Source organism: Acipenser ruthenus, chromosome 10, assembly GCF_902713425.1.
Source record: "Acipenser ruthenus chromosome 10, fAciRut3.2 maternal haplotype, whole genome shotgun sequence".
NCBI classification, from domain to species: domain Eukaryota; kingdom Metazoa; phylum Chordata; class Actinopteri; order Acipenseriformes; family Acipenseridae; genus Acipenser; species Acipenser ruthenus.
Genome location: NC_081198.1, coordinates 4,143,913 through 4,163,718, shown reverse-complemented (window position 1 = coordinate 4,163,718; position 19,806 = coordinate 4,143,913). Strand labels below are relative to the sequence as shown.

At 39.1% G+C, this 19,806-nt stretch overlaps 2 protein-coding genes across 3 annotated transcripts; both read left to right on the top strand.

Annotated features, from left to right (window-relative positions):
- The first annotated feature begins 783 nt into the window (after nucleotides 1–783).
- On the top strand, nucleotides 784–3,637 carry LOC117413809 (large ribosomal subunit protein mL55). Its single transcript, XM_034023147.3, has 4 exons — nucleotides 784–802; nucleotides 1,667–1,741; nucleotides 2,497–2,698; nucleotides 3,264–3,637. Exons 2-4 carry the CDS (start codon nucleotides 1,689–1,691, stop codon nucleotides 3,414–3,416), a joined length of 408 nt encoding a protein of 135 aa, XP_033879038.1. The 5' UTR covers nucleotides 784–802; nucleotides 1,667–1,688; the 3' UTR covers nucleotides 3,417–3,637.
- A 142-nt stretch (nucleotides 3,638–3,779) lies between these two features.
- slc5a9 (solute carrier family 5 member 9) lies at nucleotides 3,780–19,806 on the top strand. 2 transcript variants are annotated; one of them, XM_034023135.3, is made up of 14 exons: nucleotides 3,780–5,248; nucleotides 5,948–6,019; nucleotides 6,359–6,463; nucleotides 7,147–7,311; nucleotides 8,515–8,620; nucleotides 10,001–10,081; nucleotides 10,784–10,989; nucleotides 11,419–11,554; nucleotides 11,989–12,096; nucleotides 12,933–13,083; nucleotides 13,751–13,919; nucleotides 14,232–14,447; nucleotides 15,739–15,892; nucleotides 16,134–19,806. In XM_034023135.3, exons 1-14 carry the CDS (start codon nucleotides 5,120–5,122, stop codon nucleotides 16,334–16,336), a joined length of 2,001 nt encoding a protein of 666 aa, XP_033879026.3. In that variant the 5' UTR covers nucleotides 3,780–5,119; the 3' UTR covers nucleotides 16,337–19,806. The 2 variants fall into 2 exon arrangements, with proteins under 2 accessions (XP_033879026.3, XP_033879018.3); XM_034023127.3 differs by having other exon boundaries at nucleotides 16,131–19,806.

The window sequence follows — 19,806 nt, the reverse complement described above, 5'->3', positions numbered from 1 at the left end:
TATGGAATATTGAATATACAGAAAATACTGTTTTCAGACTAAAATAACAAAAACAAAGGCATCATTTATGCAGTGTGTATACCGTTACCACACACTAGTACGTTTTTTTAGTTTTTTCTTGTGTGTGCGAAACTATGGTATTTAAAAATATAGTTCCCTAAAAATGTTAATTATTTTTTTAGTATCAAATTAATTGGATAACCTTATTTTAAAGTTAACTATTAATTATTATTATTATTATTTTTTTTTTTTAAAGTCCAAATATGTGTTTTGCTTGTGATTGAAAAAGCCATTTAAAAACTCCATACTGCTCCTGGTAGTTTATGTATCATGCAATTTGACCCACAGAGTGAAATTATGACAAGCTGGTTCAAAGGTCGTGTACTACTAGTATTTAGTATAAAACCGCACATAGTTGCTTAACTTTGTTAACAATAACAGTTAACTGAATGCAAGTCATAATAAAACTGTTATATTAAGGACTGTCATAGGTTGATTTTTTATTTTTTGTTTCATCCATGTAAAAGAGGGAAACATCTTTAAAGATTTTTTTTTTTTTTTTAAGATATACCTTTTGACGTCCGATCTCTTTTTTTCCCAACTTGGCTATTTTTGTGCACTTTTAGTCCGACCCATTAAACAGATGGTCCGAAATGACTTGGAAACAGACAGTTCGTTACAATACAATTGCTCAAGGGAGGTGCAATTCATGATTTTAATAATTATAGGCCTCGATATATTCTACTGGCAGCAACAAACCCTCTTGGAAAAGTTAATACGTTGGCAGATGTTTCCTAGAAAGGTAAATTGGTTTTGTTAACAGATGTCTAGAGTGTACATACTTGTACCGTGTCATTTTATTGCTGCAGAATATAAAGGGAAGATTTTTCAATGGCTTGCCACTAATAATTAACCATCTGACCACTGTCTGTGTAAAGATATATAACTATACTTCTCAACAAGGGGTAACGGCTTGTTCATTTCACCTGGAGAGTGACATAACATTGCCCCACCCCTTCAGCGCTTTCATTAACCAACCAGCTGCATCTCTTAAGCTGTCTTTTTTACTTCCAGTGTGGACTGCTCAATGAAATAAATCATTGTAAATAGCATCCAGAATCTTTCACAATTGTTTTTCTAGGAGTTTGGGCTAAAGCGTCAGTCCAAAGCCAGCCTGTAAGACTTTAGACCTAACTAAAATCAATGCATCCCAAGTCAAAATTGTCGTTTACAATGTTAGCAGATTTGTAAGAAAGATTAAAGAAATGATAAACAAATTCATTTAATAAAGAAATATTTTCAGTATCCTAAAAAAGAATGTAAAACACAAGACACAGAATAGGATACAGAAATTATAACATACACATGTGTGTTCACTTCCTCAGTTATCCTGACAAGAACATTTCGTGGTACCTTTGTAGGCACTGTGGTGAAGTGTATCCCTCGGAACTATAGTTTCTGCACTTCTAGATTGCTGTTTGCAGGACGGAGTGATGTAAACTAAGCACCGGTGTGGTTCGTGATGTTGATGACCTTCTTTAAAGAGCCCTTTACGCATTTGAATGCGTGATACTGTATTGATTTTCTTTCAACGTGGGGAAGAAGAGTTTGTGTTTTATAGGAAGCATAAATAAACTGCAGTGAAATATTTATTTGTATACGGTAGAAAACAGTCAGACCAAGAAAGAATGACTGCACCCAGGATCTGGCGAGCAGCAGCAACTGCGAGATTGATATACAGGTAAACTGAATTTGTATGTTTTGCTGTTACAACAAGAACGGCACTGTACTGTTTATATGAAGAACTATATATATATATATATATATATATATATATATATATATATATATATATATATGTGTGTGTATGTATGTATGTATGTATGTATGTATATATGTATAATCTCGTCAGCTTCATAGCGATATCCCAATCGTCTTTCCGTTTAATTTAACAATAATCTTTATTTGATAAACCGTTGGCTTTTCAATGTCACCCAGACCTTATCGATAGAATTACTGTATCTTTCAATTCTGTATAATGTAATGGCCCTCAAAAACAACTTTTTAATGCTGTGCTACTGCTAACTTTATGCAAATTGACCAGGGAGAATGCATATGGGTTAATTAATTGTATGACTCATAATCCAATGAAGATTAAAGCTTCCCCACATCTTCTGTCTATCAGACAGTTGTAGGTTTGAAAACTCACACTAGTCCTTGGTTACATAATGTCCCTTGTTTAGAATTATTAAACTGACTAGGTGCCAGATCTAAGCTGAATTACACTGATTACATTAATTACAGAAAAAATCGGTCTCACCTAAATTTGTAATTTTGTAGGTTTGTCATACTTCTATAACTGAAGTGAGGAACTCCGTATTGTACATAATGGTATTAAGATAATGGCTGTTCCCAATGCAGTATTTACGTCAGCCCTGACCCCTGATCGTGGTATCCTATCAATTATCATTGTGTGTCATTTATTTTCTCTTCCAGTTTTATACAAAGGGACCTCACCAGAAGGTTTTTGCCTGCTGCTTGTGCCTTCCATACCACTTCAGTTGAGCAGGATTCCAACAGAACGTCGATAGTGCGCTGTGGAAGGCAGAGTTATGGGAGAATGTACCCAGTCCTTCTGGTAAGACCAGATGGCTCCACTATCACCATCAGATACAAGGAGCCCAGAAGAGTTCTGATGGTAAGGAAGTCTTTGGATGACTCTTCAGTGGGCTTTTGAAAATTGGAAGTCATCTGTGCAACTGTTTAAGTCCACTTTTTTTGAAACCGAGAAAACAGTTGTGAGATACCAATGGGTTGTGGTTGAATACAAGTTATCAGGTTACCTCCCTAACTAGCGTAACAACCACATCTTTCTGTTGCCCCTTTTAAGAGTCACTTACCTGTATTACTATTTGTTAATTACTGTACTGTTGCCCCTTTAAGTGACCTGGTTGTTGGTAGGTAATACAAATCCATCAGTGAGAATAGACCCGACTGGAATTGATTCAATTGAGAATGCATGTAGTGGTGCTTGTTAAACTAGTTTGACAATTGAGGGTTTACCCTTACACCAGGTACAAAAAATACTGTTCAGAAGAATATAATAATATTGAAATATCAATGTTTGTTAGAACTTTTTATCTATTTTTTTATAAATTGACTTTGGTTATTCAAATGACTATTCTTTCACTGATGGCACCAATTGTCAAACACAATCACTTTTTTGCTGTTATCTGTATTTTTATTGTACTTGTGCTTCTCAGATGCCAGTGGATATCTCCACGCTGTCGGAGGCGGAGAGGAAAGCCAGACTGCGCAAGAGAGATCCGAAGAGGGGGGCAGCCAAACGAGGGCAGGATGAGTTTGAGGATGACTTCAGAGTAGACGATTACAGCAAGTTCTGGAAGAAGAAGTAGTAATGAACTGTTTGAGCAGCATAGGGACCACTTCAAGCTGTACGCAACTGCTGGTTGAAAGTTATTAAATTATCTTAATTTCAGTGCTGTCGAAGTCTTCCTATATTTGTAGCAAGTGCCACTTGCGTCATTTATATATAAGCAGTGTTTTTCAATTTTCTGATGCTGATGACCCCTTTTAATTCTTGGTTTGAGTTAAAAATAAATTAATTTGTAGTTGGTTTTTCTGTGGAGCAATGCTTGTCACTAAAAATTGAGTTGACTTCAGGTCAAAGGTGCAAACAACACTGATGATGCATTTGTTGGTTTGTAGTAAGTAGGAAGTGAAACCTAAATGTAACATTTTCAGATTCCTCCTTTACTGAGAGGCAGTAAATTAGAAGCTACAGAAATGTTGCTCTGATAACTTGATAATGTACACACAGTATAATCATGTAATTGTAATTGTGGGAGGGCACTTATATGCAAGATCAGCACATAGGCCTGGGTGTAGGATTATTTTAGGAAAGAGATGAAAAGCACAAACTCATAATCCGATTTAAAAATGTTTTTTGTCACAAGGTATCGTGCTAGTGTACAGTAAAGCATATTTATAAACATCGAAGCCCCCACACTTTGTATTTACATTGATCTTTAGCTATAAGGGCGCTTATACTCAAACAGGCACATGTACCCAAGTATTAGGCTATGCAACTATTTGCAGGATTATATGGTACTGTTAATAATATATTTAAATTAATATTAACCACTTATTACATTAACACATTTTCAAATGGGTAACAACTTTTTGAACCCCAAAGTTGCACTGATGTACATCTGTGGATACATTTTTGTAAATGTTAACTTTTTCTCACAATAGATCACGGAACCAAAGTAAAACTTTGCCTCCAGACATACACCAGTCTCACTGCATATGTTCACAGCATTATCACTCTTTTAGACCATATACATGTATTTCTCTTTTCTACCCTACCAGGACAACAGACCATCAGAAATTAAATGACTTTGATGCATTATCCATGCAGAATTAACAAATGCACATTACTTTATCCTCCCTAAATAAACCTACCTGTTTTCTTTTTTCACATTCCTCTTTTGTTTTTATCACTTTGGAAATTCCCTCATCCTCAGTACCGTTTTTATGGTGATCATTGACATTATATGGGAAATATTGTGTAGTTCTTTTAATTAGTAAGCAAGCAGAATATGTATGTGAAGTGATCTATGAATTACAGGTAATGTCAACATGGGTTTTGTGCTCTTTGACGGGACAAAATGTTCTTTGATGGCCCTTTTACAAGTTCCTCTGTACTTTGATGGTAATATTTTAAGTGTCGATTTTGAAAAAAAAATCTTCCTGTTAAAAACATAATAAATATAAAAATCATTGAAGTTCTCAGAATTGAATAACATTAGTTGTCTGTCAGTAAGGAAATAAAAAAAACAAAATACAATCAGAGGTAAACTATAACATCTTCAAGGTGGGTGTGATTTTTATTCACTTGGTAGCCATCATCTGCAATTGTGTAGTTTTGTCAAGACTGCTGAATCTCCTGTTTGTTCCTTGTATGTGCATTTCACAATATCTGTGTTGGGAATTATTACCAGCATTTCAGCGTGTTAATAATTACAGCTAGAAGGAGAGCTGGCCTCAAAGTTCACACTAGTAGTGTTTTGGCAGGGCTCATTCACACATAGCTATCATGAGCGTAGGAACAGAAGCCACCCTGGGCACCTCCGCCCCTGATTCGGAGAAGATTTTTGCCTTGGAGATTCCTGACATCGTTGTTATTGTCATATATTTTGTTTTTGTGATCGTGGTGGGAATTTGGGTAAGTTCTGCAAGCATGCCATTAATCATCAACTTAATGTCTTGTAAACAAAGCTGTAGTTCAAAGATGAATCATATCAATCATTGTTCAGAAAAAAAAGAACATAACCCTTTCAAAGCCTTCAAGAATTAACAGTGCAAAATTACAGACCCCTACTTAAGTATAGGAAAGAGAACTAAAATGTCAGGCCAGTAAATCTAGTGTATATCCATTTTTACAATGTCACTTAAATTAATTGTCATAGGCTTTTATCTTGTGACGTGCTGAAAGTTAAGAAGCCAGCTTGGAATGATCCCGGAACTTCCATAATTGTTTACTAAGGGGATTCAACTAGCAGTTATCAAGATGTGAAAAATAATAAACATACATTTATGGTTTCCACACACACACACCAGTTTTCAAATAAGTCAGTAATAAATATATTAAAATATATATTTTTGTTTCCTGGATTAAATCGATATGTAATTTATTGATTTAATGTTGCAGTGGCATATTCTTAAGATGGTTTCAAGGGGTGTTTAGTTAATACTGCTGCTGAATGCAGTGGAGAAGGCAAACAATGTGGACTATAAGCAAGAACCTAAACTGAGTACACTGCAGATGTCAAACTTTTTAATTTGGTTTTTGTTGTTTAGATGCCTTTTTTCAGGCTTATTAACTGCAGTTGAGAGTAAGTGTATGATATATTTTTTTCCCCAGTCTTCCATTAGAGCAAGTCGTGGGACGGTGGGAGGCTACTTCTTGGCTGGAAGATCTATGACATGGTGGCCTGTAAGTCCTATTACATCAAAAATTCCTTTATAATATATCGAGGCCCTCATATTGATCTGATACAGCTATCTGAAATGCCTTTGTATTAGGTGGGGTCACAAGATTGGCTATAGCGATGTGCAGAACTTTGACAAATCCTGAACGGTGATTAGTTGCTTTCCCCATAGCTAATAAACAATATCAACTCTTCAAATTAATATTACATTAACTAGATAACTCTGGGGTCCAAAAGCTCAAATACCCTAGGCTAGGGTGCAAAAGAAGTACAGCCCATGTTGACTTCATTGAGTATGAGTGTGTGTTTAACTAACCTTTCCCTTCCCTGTTCACCCCCCTCAGATCGGCGCATCTCTGATGTCCAGCAATGTGGGCAGTGGTCTGTTCATCGGTCTGGCGGGGACCGGAGCGGCTGGGGGGATAGCTGTCGGAGGCTTCGAGTGGAACGTGGGTTCAAAAGCTCACTAGTTCACCTGCTTTAAGACCTGGTTCAAGGTTTTGTTGTTTCATTTCAAATACTAGGAACATGACTGGATCAAAGACCTGGTCTGGAAGGGCCAGAGCTGCCCATAGTTTAGACCCTTTGGAACCAAGTGGTAGAGAATCAATCTTGGGGCACCCTGAACAGTGGTTTATTTTGACCAGATAATTATCTAAGCCGCAGCTGGACCTTAATCAGCCTCTTTCTAGGAATACACTGCACTTTATTGTAACCACTCCCAAAAAGCTTCCACATTCTCTCGCCTTATCATAATCTTGCATTCATAAGATTTACAGAATTGCTTTTAGTTTGTATGACTGTAAAGTATAACCAAGTTATACAATTATAAAGATACACATTTTGTTCTAGGTTCAAACAAGATATGTAGCTCAATCATACCAGATAATAAGACCATCAGTATCCTTAGCTATTCAAAGTGAACACGGCCTTTCTTTGGCATACACACCTGTCCTGCCACAATTTTTCGATCTGTGTTTCATGATACATAAACCACATGTGATGGAGAAAATGGTGCCACAGAATTGGTTCCACTTGAGCTGGAATGACTCAATGGGGAGCAGTCATGTCCTGCTTAGTGAATTATTTTCTTCACTGTGATTTTTCTTGTACCCCTGCTGTTTCCTCGTAGGCTGCCTGGGTCCTCATTGCACTGGGCTGGGTTTTCGTGCCAGTCTATATTGCAGCCGGGGTGGTCACTATGCCTGAGTACTTAAAGAAACGATTTGGAGGACAAAGGATCCGCATCTACATGTCTGTGCTGTCTCTGATCCTGTACATATTCACAAAGATATCAGTAAGTCTTAGAAATTAACTGAGCCCATGTATTAATCAGCATGATCTCTTAATTAACTTTTGTTTCAGTTTGCATGTTCAGTTTGCTTTCTTTTTTTGTGTTGAAGTTTTGTATTTCAAGTTAATGAATTATGTGATAATCACCTATGGGCTTTTTGTTTGTTGCAGCATGATGTTTCCCATTGCTTGTGCCAGTACCAGAACTCATCACTCTTAAAGTGGTTGTATCTCACAAACCGTACCTGTCACACACTTCTATTCACTGTGTAGGTCTCACATGTGCAGTGTTGAAAGAAACACATGCTATAGCAAACGTGTACAGTATTTTCATTTGAAAACATGACATCTGGGTTAAAGAAAGTTCTCAGTTTGCTTGCCTTCCCTTCCAGGAAGTCTGTTATTCCTTTACTGCCTTTAACATTTCACCCCAGCAGCGTCATTGGGGGAAGCAGCTGGTTGGCTAGTGACAGGAAAGAAGGCAGTGAAGTGGAGGGGACAATTTCACTCTTCAGGTTAACTGACCCTGGAAGTCTAAGACATTCTAAAACATGGTTTCCCAAACCTAGTCCTGGGGACCCCCTGTGTCTTCTGGTTTTCATTCCAACTGAGCTCTCAGTTACTAAACCCTTAATTGAACTGTTTTCAGCTCTTAAACCATTGCACATGTCAAGCTAGCTGTAACATTTTATAAGTATCTTGAAATCTGCAACGTTTTAATAAGGTCTAATTAGGCAAATTATTAGTTCAATTAAGGGTCTAGTTAAGTAAGTGAGAGCTCAGTTGGAAAGAGAACCAGAAGACACCTGACATCCCCTGGACCAGGGTTGGGAACCACTGTTCTAAAAGCATGGCCTTCAAGCAGAGTTCTTCAGTGTAGTTTTAAAATGATAATGTATGTTAAAAACTGCACATCTGAGACCTATATAGTGTTTGGATGTGCATGGCGGAAAAAATGTATAGAATTATTTTGTTACCTACTTGTACTTACTTTAAAGATATATAACCCATTCTTAACAAGACCTCAATGGTTCATCCTGGGTGTTTCCCCTGAGCTGTAAAATGCCCCCAAAAATTCAACTGAGGCTTATCCCAACAGGGTCAAGGTTTATCAAATTGCCCTCTAAGTATTTTTGTAGTGTTAAATCAAATGCCCTTGTGGTGCATTGTATTTGGATCTACTGAAGTGGCCATGTCTGTGTCTCAGACAGACATCTTCTCTGGAGGTCTCTTCATCCAAGTGTCCCTGGGCTGGGACCTCTACATCTCCACTGTGGTGCTCTTAGTGGTGACTGCTGTCTACACCATTGCTGGTAACCCACAACACTTCACACTCTTAATCCATAACACTAATCCAACACTTTAATCACAAAACCGGAATACAACTAAGGAAGCATCCTATTCCTGTACACTGAAAAATATATATATACAGAACAACGTCGCATATCTGACCCCCTGTGGACTGGGGTATATGTGAAAAAGTCGGACTTGCGAACATTTATAGAAAAAGCATTTACACATCCATAAATAGGTTAGTGAACAAAAACAACACGCAAACTGCTTTAAACATGGGGACATGTATTTGCTTTAAAAGTATGCAAACGTAAACAACATTAATTTGGCTACAAATACACAGTGTTGCTATGCGGTTTGCTATAAGCCATCTCCACGCATTGCATTTATGAAGCTTGCTTTGTTTAATTCAAATGCATTTAAAAGCTACAACAGCACGCTGCCAATATCTGCAAGCGTGTTCTCCATCATATAAACACATTGCACAAAAAAATGCTTTCTCGACTGGCAGATTGAAACGTCACTGCAACACGCAGCTGACTGACACACGCACACAGCCTGCCTCTTTTAAAGGGGAATGTACCAAAAGGCTGATTGCTATAACGCTTTCTTTCTGTTTCCATAGCGGAATCTCCATTTGCTGCCAATGCCATTACTCTCGTAGCCTGCTTGTAATATTTATTGATTTATTTAGCGAGGCGGTTAATTTAGCAAGGCGGTTAATTTATCAAGGCGGTTATGTGACGGTCGGACATGCGACGTTACACTGTACTACAAACTTAACTAGCACCCATATTATTATTATTATTATTATTATTATTATTATTGTTTATCATATATTGCGTTTTTATGACCTATTGCACTGCTATTTAATATCTTGTTTTCTTAAAAAAATAACAACATATTGTATAAATTTATTCCAAGACACAACCTATGGGCAGCAGTGTGGAGTAGTGGTTAGGGCTCTGGACTCTTGACCGGAGGGTCGTGGGTTCAATCCCCAGTGGGGGACACTGCTGTTGTACCCTTGAGCAAGGTACTTTACCTAGATTGCTCCAGTAAAAACCCAACTGTATAAAAGGGTAATTGTATGTAAAATAATGTGATATCTGTATAATGTAAAATAATGTATAATGTGATACCTTGTAACAATTGTAAGTCGCCCTGGATAAGGGCGTCTGCTAAGAAATAAATAATAATAATAATAATAATGGTAACTTGATAGATTTAGAATTCTAAGGAAGGACCCCAGTTAAAGACACAATGGTCAGTTCCACACACGCTGGTCAAATGGTTTGTGTTTTTGCTAATTACAAATACAGGCATTGTTGAGCTCTGTCACACAGCTACATTACGTTTTTTAAATCTAGTTTTCTATTCCTGTTGCCCTGTGTTTGCAGGAGGCCTGACTGCTGTCATTTACACAGATGCCCTGCAGACAGTCATCATGCTGGTGGGAGCCTTTGCCCTCATGTTTATAAGTAAGAAATTTAAATGCTAGGGGTGTGCAGATACTTGTATTGTCCTAGTAAATCCCCTTTAAGAAGTTTTTGTCAGTAGGTATTAAATACAGCCAAACTAGACTATTCATTATAATGTTACTTTCACAACAAGCAAAGCTGCCTTTTCCTCTACGTTACAATCGAGCACCCCACAGTTCATTGTAGAGACGATGCATTTCTCAGGAAACAAGCAAAGTGAAATCAAAATGATTTTATATCACAAAGATAAAAGAAAGGTAATACAATCACAGAAAAAATTTAAAGGTTTTAGTTGGTTTGGTCACGACAGGTTATGATTGTATTGGTATTCAGTAATTGTGTAAACAAGAGCAATCGAGGGAACAGTTTGTTTTGTGTTGTGTATTAAACATGCTTTATTCCATTAAATTAACTCACCCTAACCTATCTTAAAACTTTAAGGTAATTACTCAGACAATACAGGGAATGTGCCTTAATGCCCCATATGGGTAGCTGCCACTGCTTGAAGGTTGACATGACTGTGGGAGTCCAGGGTCTACTTGACTCTTCGTGATGGTTGCAAGGATATTCCTGTCAATCAAATGACCATATTATCCATTAGATTTCCTTCCTGAAACACCACATTCATCCTACAGTGCTATGCAGATACAGTATTACTAAATTGCGAGGGGTTGTGCTGATTGGTTGTGCTGTCCTCTGCAGGCTTTGAGAAAGTGGGCTGGTACGAGGGACTCCTTCTGAAGTACAATGAAGCTGTGCCGACTCTCACTGTGCCCAACACCACCTGTCACCTGCCCCGAGCAGATGCCTACCACATGTTCCGAGACCCGGTCTCAGGAGACTTGCCCTGGCCTGGCCTCATATTCGGACTCACTGTCCTGGCTACCTGGAACTGGTGCACGGACCAGGTACCCTCCCCTGATCAGTTGCATTGCAGTGGTTTGTTTTATGGTTGTATTTGTGTAAATGGCTTCCCTGATATTCACTATTCCCCGCTGGGGATGTTCTGGAAGCAGGAATAACATGGCCCAACAGTGAATTAATCAAATAAGTGACATATCGAATGGCATGTACAGGTTGTCTGTCTGTCTGCCTATCCAGCTGTCTGATCTGTAGATCACACTTATATTTTATTGTGAAATCACTGCAGTCCAGAACAATCCCTTGAAATATTCTGCGGTCAACCGTTCTTTATTTGTCCATTACCTGAATACTGCTCCACATTCTTTCTTTTTATCTCGTGAATTTAAATTCCCAGAACACGCGTTTACCCAGCTGTACATTTAATTGAAATGGACTCTCTCTCTTTCCTATGCTCTCGTGACCCTGGGTTGAAGGTGATAGTACAGAGGTCCCTTTCTGCCAAGAACCTGTCCCATGCAAAGGGTGGCTCGGTGTTGTGTGGCTACCTCAAGATGCTGCCCATGTTCCTCATTGTGATGCCAGGCATGATCAGCCGGGCGCTTTACCCAGGTAACTGTTTACATACAAGCGCGATCAATGAAACATTTATTACTGCAACTGAGACTGTCAAGAATAATACCACAGTGAATTTTTTTCCAGTCACTGTTGCAGAAACATGTAAACATGTTTTGGGGTAAAATCAAGAACAATTGTCCCACATCGTCATTCTGCATTGTTAGTAAATTGATATGTGGGGTACCATTGCACATGTGGAATGGATTTTAATATTAGAATCGTTTCCATATATTTAAGTAAGAGACAGTTATCTGTTCAGGGACAACAAGATATTGATTGTGGAAAGGGTCTGAGTGGAGAAACGTTCTACATTCCTAACATTTTGTAACCATAACAACAAACACATAAGTCATAGTAAATAGCAGAAACGTTAAATATTATCCAAATTCAGAGATATTGCTCAGTTTTTTCCTCCTCCCTCTCACCAGACGATGTGGCCTGCGTAGTTCCCTCGGAGTGTGAGCGGATTTGCGGAGTGAAGGTGGGCTGTTCAAATATAGCCTACCCCAAACTAGTAGTGGAGCTGATGCCAGTCGGTAAGAGACATGTCATCTCTTATCTTTCATATTCCTGTAGCTACACTTCTTATTTACTGCATACAGTTTCCCCTGTGGGTCATGGGATTAAACATGTGGCAATTATAGCCTTGTGGTTCGAGCTGAAGGATTAGGAGGCAGTCTGGCCTGGTGGTTAGAGTTTATTAATGGGATGCCTGGTGGCTTACAGTCAGAGCCCAGAATTGTAGCTTGAATAGCGAAAATCTCCTTGGAGAATCAGTGGGATTGTGAGGGAGGGCGCTCTATATCCCCTTTACCCCAGGAACCTGTGCATTGCGCTTAGTTTGTATTCTGGACATGATGAAGGAAAGATATTGTGATTCCTTCAGATTTAGATTTCTTTGCATAGTTACTGTTTGTATTCCTTATGCAGTGTAGCAGACATTAACCTTGTATATGTGAATCGCTTAGTACTATTAGTCAAGTAAAGTTCTTTAACTGTAGGTTTTGTATCGCACGTTTGCTTGAACTGATATATATATATATATATATATATATATATATATATATATATACATATATATCAGTTCAAGCAAACGTACGATACATATATATATGCCTCCGTCTGTGTTGCAAATGCATTTAGTAAAACAGCTTTGTCTAGGGTGTTTGTCAACTCATTAGGTCGCCGACAAATGTCGGGACGAGGTTTATTTTTATTGTAGTTATACAACTTGAAGGTGGATGAAAATAGCCAATTGTTGCAGAATTGAATGTGTTTGGCCTGCAAGCTCCTTGTGTCCTGCCACTGTGCTACAGGAGTGTAACCCTGTGTGTGTGTGTGTGTGTGCGTGTGTGTTCCTCCTTCTCCCCAGGTCTGCGTGGTTTGATGATCGCTGTGATGATGGCAGCCCTCATGTCTTCCCTCACCTCCATCTTCAACAGCAGCAGCACACTCTTCACAATGGATATTTGGAAGAGAATCCGCAGTAATGCCTCAGAGAGAGAACTCATGGTCGTAGGCAGGTAACTAGTGGCCCATTAATATTGCCAGCTGCCATAGCGGTCTAGACTAAAACACCGACTTAGACACAGACTTGGACAACACATCTGAGTGGTTTTAATAAATGTAATACAGTATATATATATATATATATATATATATATATATATATATATATATATATATATATATATAATGTGTTGTATTCATGTTGCTACTAGTTCTCATGTAGAACAACTATCAAATGTATATATTAATAAGTAATGACAAATATGTCAACATCAGTGTCTTCAATGTTGGATTTAAAATTAGGGGGCCAAATTTGCCCCAATTTTACTTTACATCCTTACAGGCTGACCCGTTTGTATATAACTTGTCCCTTTTTTGTAAACATCACATCTTTATATCGATGGTCCCTTTATCATTTTTGTATGTGAAATGTTTTTGGACAGATTATTTATCAGGACAAGCAGGAATACTCGACCTCTTAAGTTAACTATTATATTTTGTTCAAAATAATTTTAAAATGATAATGTTATATATCCAGGTCATCCCCCATACTGTAAAAGGTCATTTGAATGTACATTATTCTCACCTTCATATTCCACAGCTCTTGTTTTAAGTTTTTCCCATGCACAGCACAAGCCCTCTTGCAATCACTGATGGTACAGTATGTGTGTGTTTGTACAGAGTGTTCGTCGTTATTCTGGTAGTTGTGAGTATTCTGTGGATCCCCATCATCCAGTCAGCTAATAGTGGGCAGCTTTTCGACTATATTCAGGCCATCACCAGCTACCTGTCCCCACCCATCGCTGCTCTGTTCATCATGGCGGTGTTCTGGAAGAGGGTCAACGAGTCGGTAAGACCTCACCCCTCCTTCTATGTGCACAGGATTATTTGACTAGGTTTTAGGTATAGTCCTGCTGAAAATTAGACAAGGATCAAATTATTATTTTCAAAGAAGGGCATATTGTCAAGCCTCAATTAAACACAGCATTTTTAGACAAGTGTATTTTTCAAGCCGGTTGTGGGCCTTATTGATGTGAAACCTTAATGATATTTACATGCTGTACATCAAGCTTGTGCCAAATAAAGCTGGACGAATCTGTGAGCCCCTGTGTTGTGGTATTTTCCACATTGCAATGTTGTGACAGGCCACTTGTCATTGCAGGGGGCATTCTGGGGCCTGATGATTGGCTTGATGATTGGGTTCATCAGGATGATCATGGAGTTTGTGTACACAGTGCCTTCTTGTGGTGAGGTAGATAACAGGCCTGCGCTGGTGAAGGACGTGCATTATCTGTACTTCGCCATGATCCTGCTCACTGTGACTGCTGGGGTCATCACTGTGGTCAGCCTGTGCACTCCAGCTATTCCAGACCAACATGTGAGTACCTTCAGTAAAAACTGTGCCCATACTGCCAAAGCGACTTAGCGAGAGTAATCAGAGTTGCAGCTTGCAGTTCACCAATAACCTGGTAAGAGAAACATTAAAACACACAAGCGGTGATACGATACATATTTCCATGTGGATGGGATTATGGACTCATTTTGAGGGCTTCAGGCACTCAGCTCCCTGGTCATCGGTCTGGCTCTGAACCAGAAATGTTGAACGCCTACTATAGGGCTTTGTGAATTTCCCCCACTAAGATTTGAGCATGTTTGATACCAGGAAGTAATCGATCACTCTGTTGTCAAGTGGAGCACAGCATTTCTTCAGTACAATACATGCTGAAGAGCTATTGAAAAGACAACACAGATCTCCCTGGCTTCAGGTACCAAGCAGCACCTGCTGTTCAATGCGAAACCGGCAGCACTCTCCATTCCTATTCCAAGCATGTAAATCCACATCTGCAGAGCACCCTTTCCTGTGCTTGTGCCACCTGTCATAGAAATGCTTGAGATGTTTGGCCAATTTGCTGAGTGGAGTTCAAAACCTCTTTCTTTTTGACTTAATGTTTTTGTATTCAGAGGATCCCAATTACCCTGAAAGCATCAGAAAAGCACTTTTGAAATTAGAAGAGCAATTTAGATGTGTTTTTAGTTCTCTGTTGGAGCAGGATTTTTAGAGCGGCAAAGTCTATTGCAGGAACTGAAGTATTGGATTTAGCTGTGTCTCCACACCCTATCTCAAAGTAACTGTGCCTGTTTAACACTTCCATTGGCTACATACAATGTTGGTACTACGTTAGGTTAGTCAATAGGAGAAGCAGCTGGTTAGTTAATAACTGAAAATAAGCCATTGAAGGGGTGGGAACTCCAGGTGCAAGAATAACTGAAAGCATGGCCTGTAAACCGGCTTAATTAACCTAGTGTAGTACCATATAATCATGTATTCAAATAAAAATACCTTTGTTTCTTTCAATTAAGACGAATGGAAGTGCACAACATTTAAGATTTTTGTTAGCTACAGTCCTCTCTCTGCACAGATGTCTGCATGCTTTAAATCTTTGAGTGGTTCTGGGTTCAGTTTATCTAACATGAAGTTAGAGAAGTGCTCTCTCTCTCAACATTGTTGGAGCATTGCGAAAACAGGAATCTCCCTGTACATGCATAGTATGTGGGTCTGGAAGAGCAGAGCGGTCACACAAAACACATACAATAGGATATTAAACCGGATATTAAATGAAATATTGTGAATGCAGATGGAATGCAACCTCTCTCCTTTGTTCACGCAGCTTGTTCGAATGACCTGGTGGACAAGACACAGCAAAGCCCTCCTTGTGGAGAATGATGACCCCTGGTCTCGAACCGCAGCAGTTACCTCTGACCCTGCCCAAACGAACGGAGAGAAACCTGCTGGCCTAGAGAATGAGGAGCCACAGCTGACAGGTGAGAGAGAGAGAGAGAGAGAGAGAGTGAGAGAGAGAGAGAAAAAACAACTAGGAATAATCACAGCAGGTATTTCATTTAAGGCAGTTTAAGTTAAGATCTTGAAGGTAGTGGTGGGCAATAAAGGGTATCAAGGGAATTAGTTGATAAAATACAAGTATCTGCACACCCCTAATAACCAGTGGCTCTGTTATTTAACCCCATTAACGAGGCACCGCTGTGGCTGTCCCTCTCTCAGCAGAGCCCCCGGCCTGGAAGAAGCTGGGGCTCTGGTTGTGTGGCCTGTCCAACAGCCCCCAGCCGGAGATGAGTGTGGAAGAGAGAGCGGAGCAGGAGAAGAAGCTCACCTGCATTGAGGAGCAACCGTTCTGGAGAAACTTCTGCAACATCAACGCTCTCCTGCTGCTCACTGTGAATGTGTTCCTCTGGGGCTACTTCTCATGAGCATCACTGTAGAGGTGTAGATACTGTATATACACACATCCCTGCAGAAAGAGGTGTAGATACTATATATACACACACATCCCTGCAGAGAGGTGTAGATACTGTATATACACACACATCCCTGCAGAGAGGTGTAGATACTGTATATACACACACATCCCTGCAGAGAGAGGTGTAGATACTGTATATACACACACATCCCTGCAGAGAGAGGTGTAGATACTGTATATACACACACATCCCTGCAGAGAGGTGTAGATACTGTATATACACACACATCCCTGCAGAGAGGTGTAGATACTGTATATACACACACATTCCTGCAGAGAGGTGTAGATACTGTATATACACACACATCCCTGCAGACAGAGGTGTAGATACTGTATATACACACACATCCCTGCAGACAGAGGTGTAGATACTGTATATACACACACATCCCTGCAGAGAGAGGTGTAGATACTGTATATACACACACATCCCTGCAGAGAGGTGTAGATACTGTATATACACACACATCCCTGCAGAGAGGTGTAGATACTGTATATACACACACATTCCTGCAGAGAGAGGTGTAGATACTATATATACACACAACACACGCGCCTGCTTGAAACGTGTGTCAGCTGGACTAATGTTTTTTTTAGTGTGGCCTATTTAATGTTATTTGCAGTTTCTACTTGTGAGATGTACGGTATACAATATTTTCAAACTAGCTGGAATGAGCCCACATCCTTTTGAACACCAGAGGGCAGTATTGTAATTTTCTTTTTCTTCAGAGTTTCCAGATCAATTCCCTTTTGGTTATCCTCAGTAAGTATTAATGTTTTTTTGGCTAGTTTCTGTGGAACAACTCAGCCTGTAAAGTGATCATTGACTGTCTCTGATCTCTGACTAATGAGGGATTTTAATGTTTATTAATATCAATCAGATTGCTAAACCCAATTCTCAGTCAAACACTAATGGACTTTTTTAGATGCTGACAATGAGTCTCCTTAGGACATTAAGCAACATGCTCCACTTCCACTGAAAAATACAGAAATAGATTGATGATGCCTGGTGTATTAAATTAATGGACACTGGCTGGATTAAGTGGGTAAGAAACAGTATTTCACAATGCAGTTAATATAAGTATGTAACAGAGCGGAGGCCAAGAACGAACTGGCGACCCCGCACAGTGCAAGACAGCATCTTCACCGCTATGTAAAAGAGCCAGGCTTGTCTGTATTCACTGACAGGAGACAAAATCGCTAACGGCAGTGCACACAACAGTGACTGTTACATATGCAATACTGCGGGCCCTTCACTGGTCAGATAGCGGAATAATGAGGGAGTGCTTTATAGGCTTGCTCATTTCCAGGGGCTTACAAAATGCTGCAATACAATACGAGTACTTATTTGACTGGGATTCTTCATCAGAACGCCCTATTATTTTTACAGCAGGTCTCGCCACTTTCAGTTTGAGTCGTTTCTGACCAGCTGAGCTGAGGACTTGCTGTGATTGAGTGGGGTGTGGATATTAGGATCCAATGTCAACAATAGGAAAGTGTTGGGTATGATAAAACCCACTAACCCACTGGGTGCTCCAGGATAAAAAAATGGTTAAAATCCCACATTTGTACCATCTTAATCTGAAACTTGACAGATCTTTGGAAAGCAGTTGAGTCAATGGAACCTCTTCAGAAATGAGTGCGAATTTCCTGCTCCGAGTGCTTTATTCACAAACGGCCTCGTGAGCAGGAAGCCAGGGTTTTACAGGTGTCTGAGATAATTGCCTGTGCAGCTGGCGCTCATCACTGGAACAGTTAACCACTTAATGCTTGGCCTGCTTTGATGAAGGCTTTAATGACTTGCCATATGCGCTAAATGCGCATTTAATGATAATCAAATGCGGGTTACTTTATTGCAGGCAGGGATGCTTATGTTAAACTAATACTGTTTGAAAATATGTTTAAATGGTACACAAAGAAATAGGAAACCAGAATTATATTAAGCTAAACTCAAAGAAGCAGAATGCACTGGACTAAGGTTGGCCATGCTCCGGTTCTGGAGCCCTGCAGCCAGTTCCGGACGCGGAGCTGGAGCCAGAGCTCAAGTTCCGGAGCAGCTCCACTATTTCCTGCCTTTCACATTTTAAAAAATCCTTCCTGAATTATTCAGTTTAAACATTTGAATGAACAAAATAAATAAGTATATAAAATAACAATGTAAATTCAGAAGTACTTTAATAAACATAATATTTCTATTGATTTAAGGGGTCGTCCCAAATTACCAACTTGAATCATGTATTCCGGTATATGCAGCCATAATCACATAGCTATTTACTACTGACTTTATTGTATTTCAGAACTGCTCTTATCTGTAATATGAGATTTGATAATGTGATATTTTGTAACAACTGTAAGTTGCCCTGGATAAGGGTGTCTGCTAAGAAATAAATAATAATAGCAAGAGGACATAAGAGATTATTCAAATGCAATTCAAAATGTACATAGAAGGCTTGGATTGAATATTCAAATATAAGCTTGTTGAATATTGGTACAAATAAAGGCAGGTATCATGTTCACAATGTAGTTTGTAACAGACAGACCGTTTGTTGAAAATAAAGAAAGGAATCGGCTGGATTTGAACCCAGTCCTGTGAGGAGGAATAGTACATAGCTAATGAATTAGACCATTGTGCCATGTCACTTCTATTGAAGAGCTTGCTTTTTCATTGATTTTAAGGTACATTAACCAAGTCTTTGAAAGAATCAGCTGGATTTGAAGCCAGTCCCCAAAGAGGGACAGCACAGCATTTCAATGAATTATCACACTTGCACAAAGAGTAAAGCTGGCTCCCCTGCTGCGTGAAACACATTATTACATTTTGTGATGTGGACCTGGTGATAAGTTGTGATTCTCAACTCGGTTTCATTTGTGACTTGAACTGGATTCAAAGCCAAACCTTATAGGCTTGTAAGGTAAATTAAAACAATATTTTTGAAAACGAGGCACTTGTGCCTCATGTTAGATTTGAACCGATTACCCTGGGAATCCGAGTCCAATGTTCTGCCAAGCAGAGAACAGCTTAACAGCCATATAAAATGTCAACTAGTACTTGAATTAATTCTTTGTACAATATGTAGGGGCAGGTTGAGGCGAGCCAGAGCACATCCAACCATATACTGGATTTGCTAGCAATAATTATAAAGCACGCTTTTGACTATCTGCTTTTAACACCAATCAGCCATAACTAGATGATGTTTATAGTACATTGAGCTAACAGAATTATTTCAGTAAATCTTATGTATTTCTAAGCTATTAATGAAAACAAAACATCAGATTTCACATATGTCAAGGCTGCACTTCAGGTTTGTCCCCACAATCTACTTCAAGAGGTCACATGAAAAATGCATGAAGGAGAATGCAAAAGTTTTACACAATATCCCATAAACCTCATGGCTTGAATATCCCTTCCCAGTACTGTTA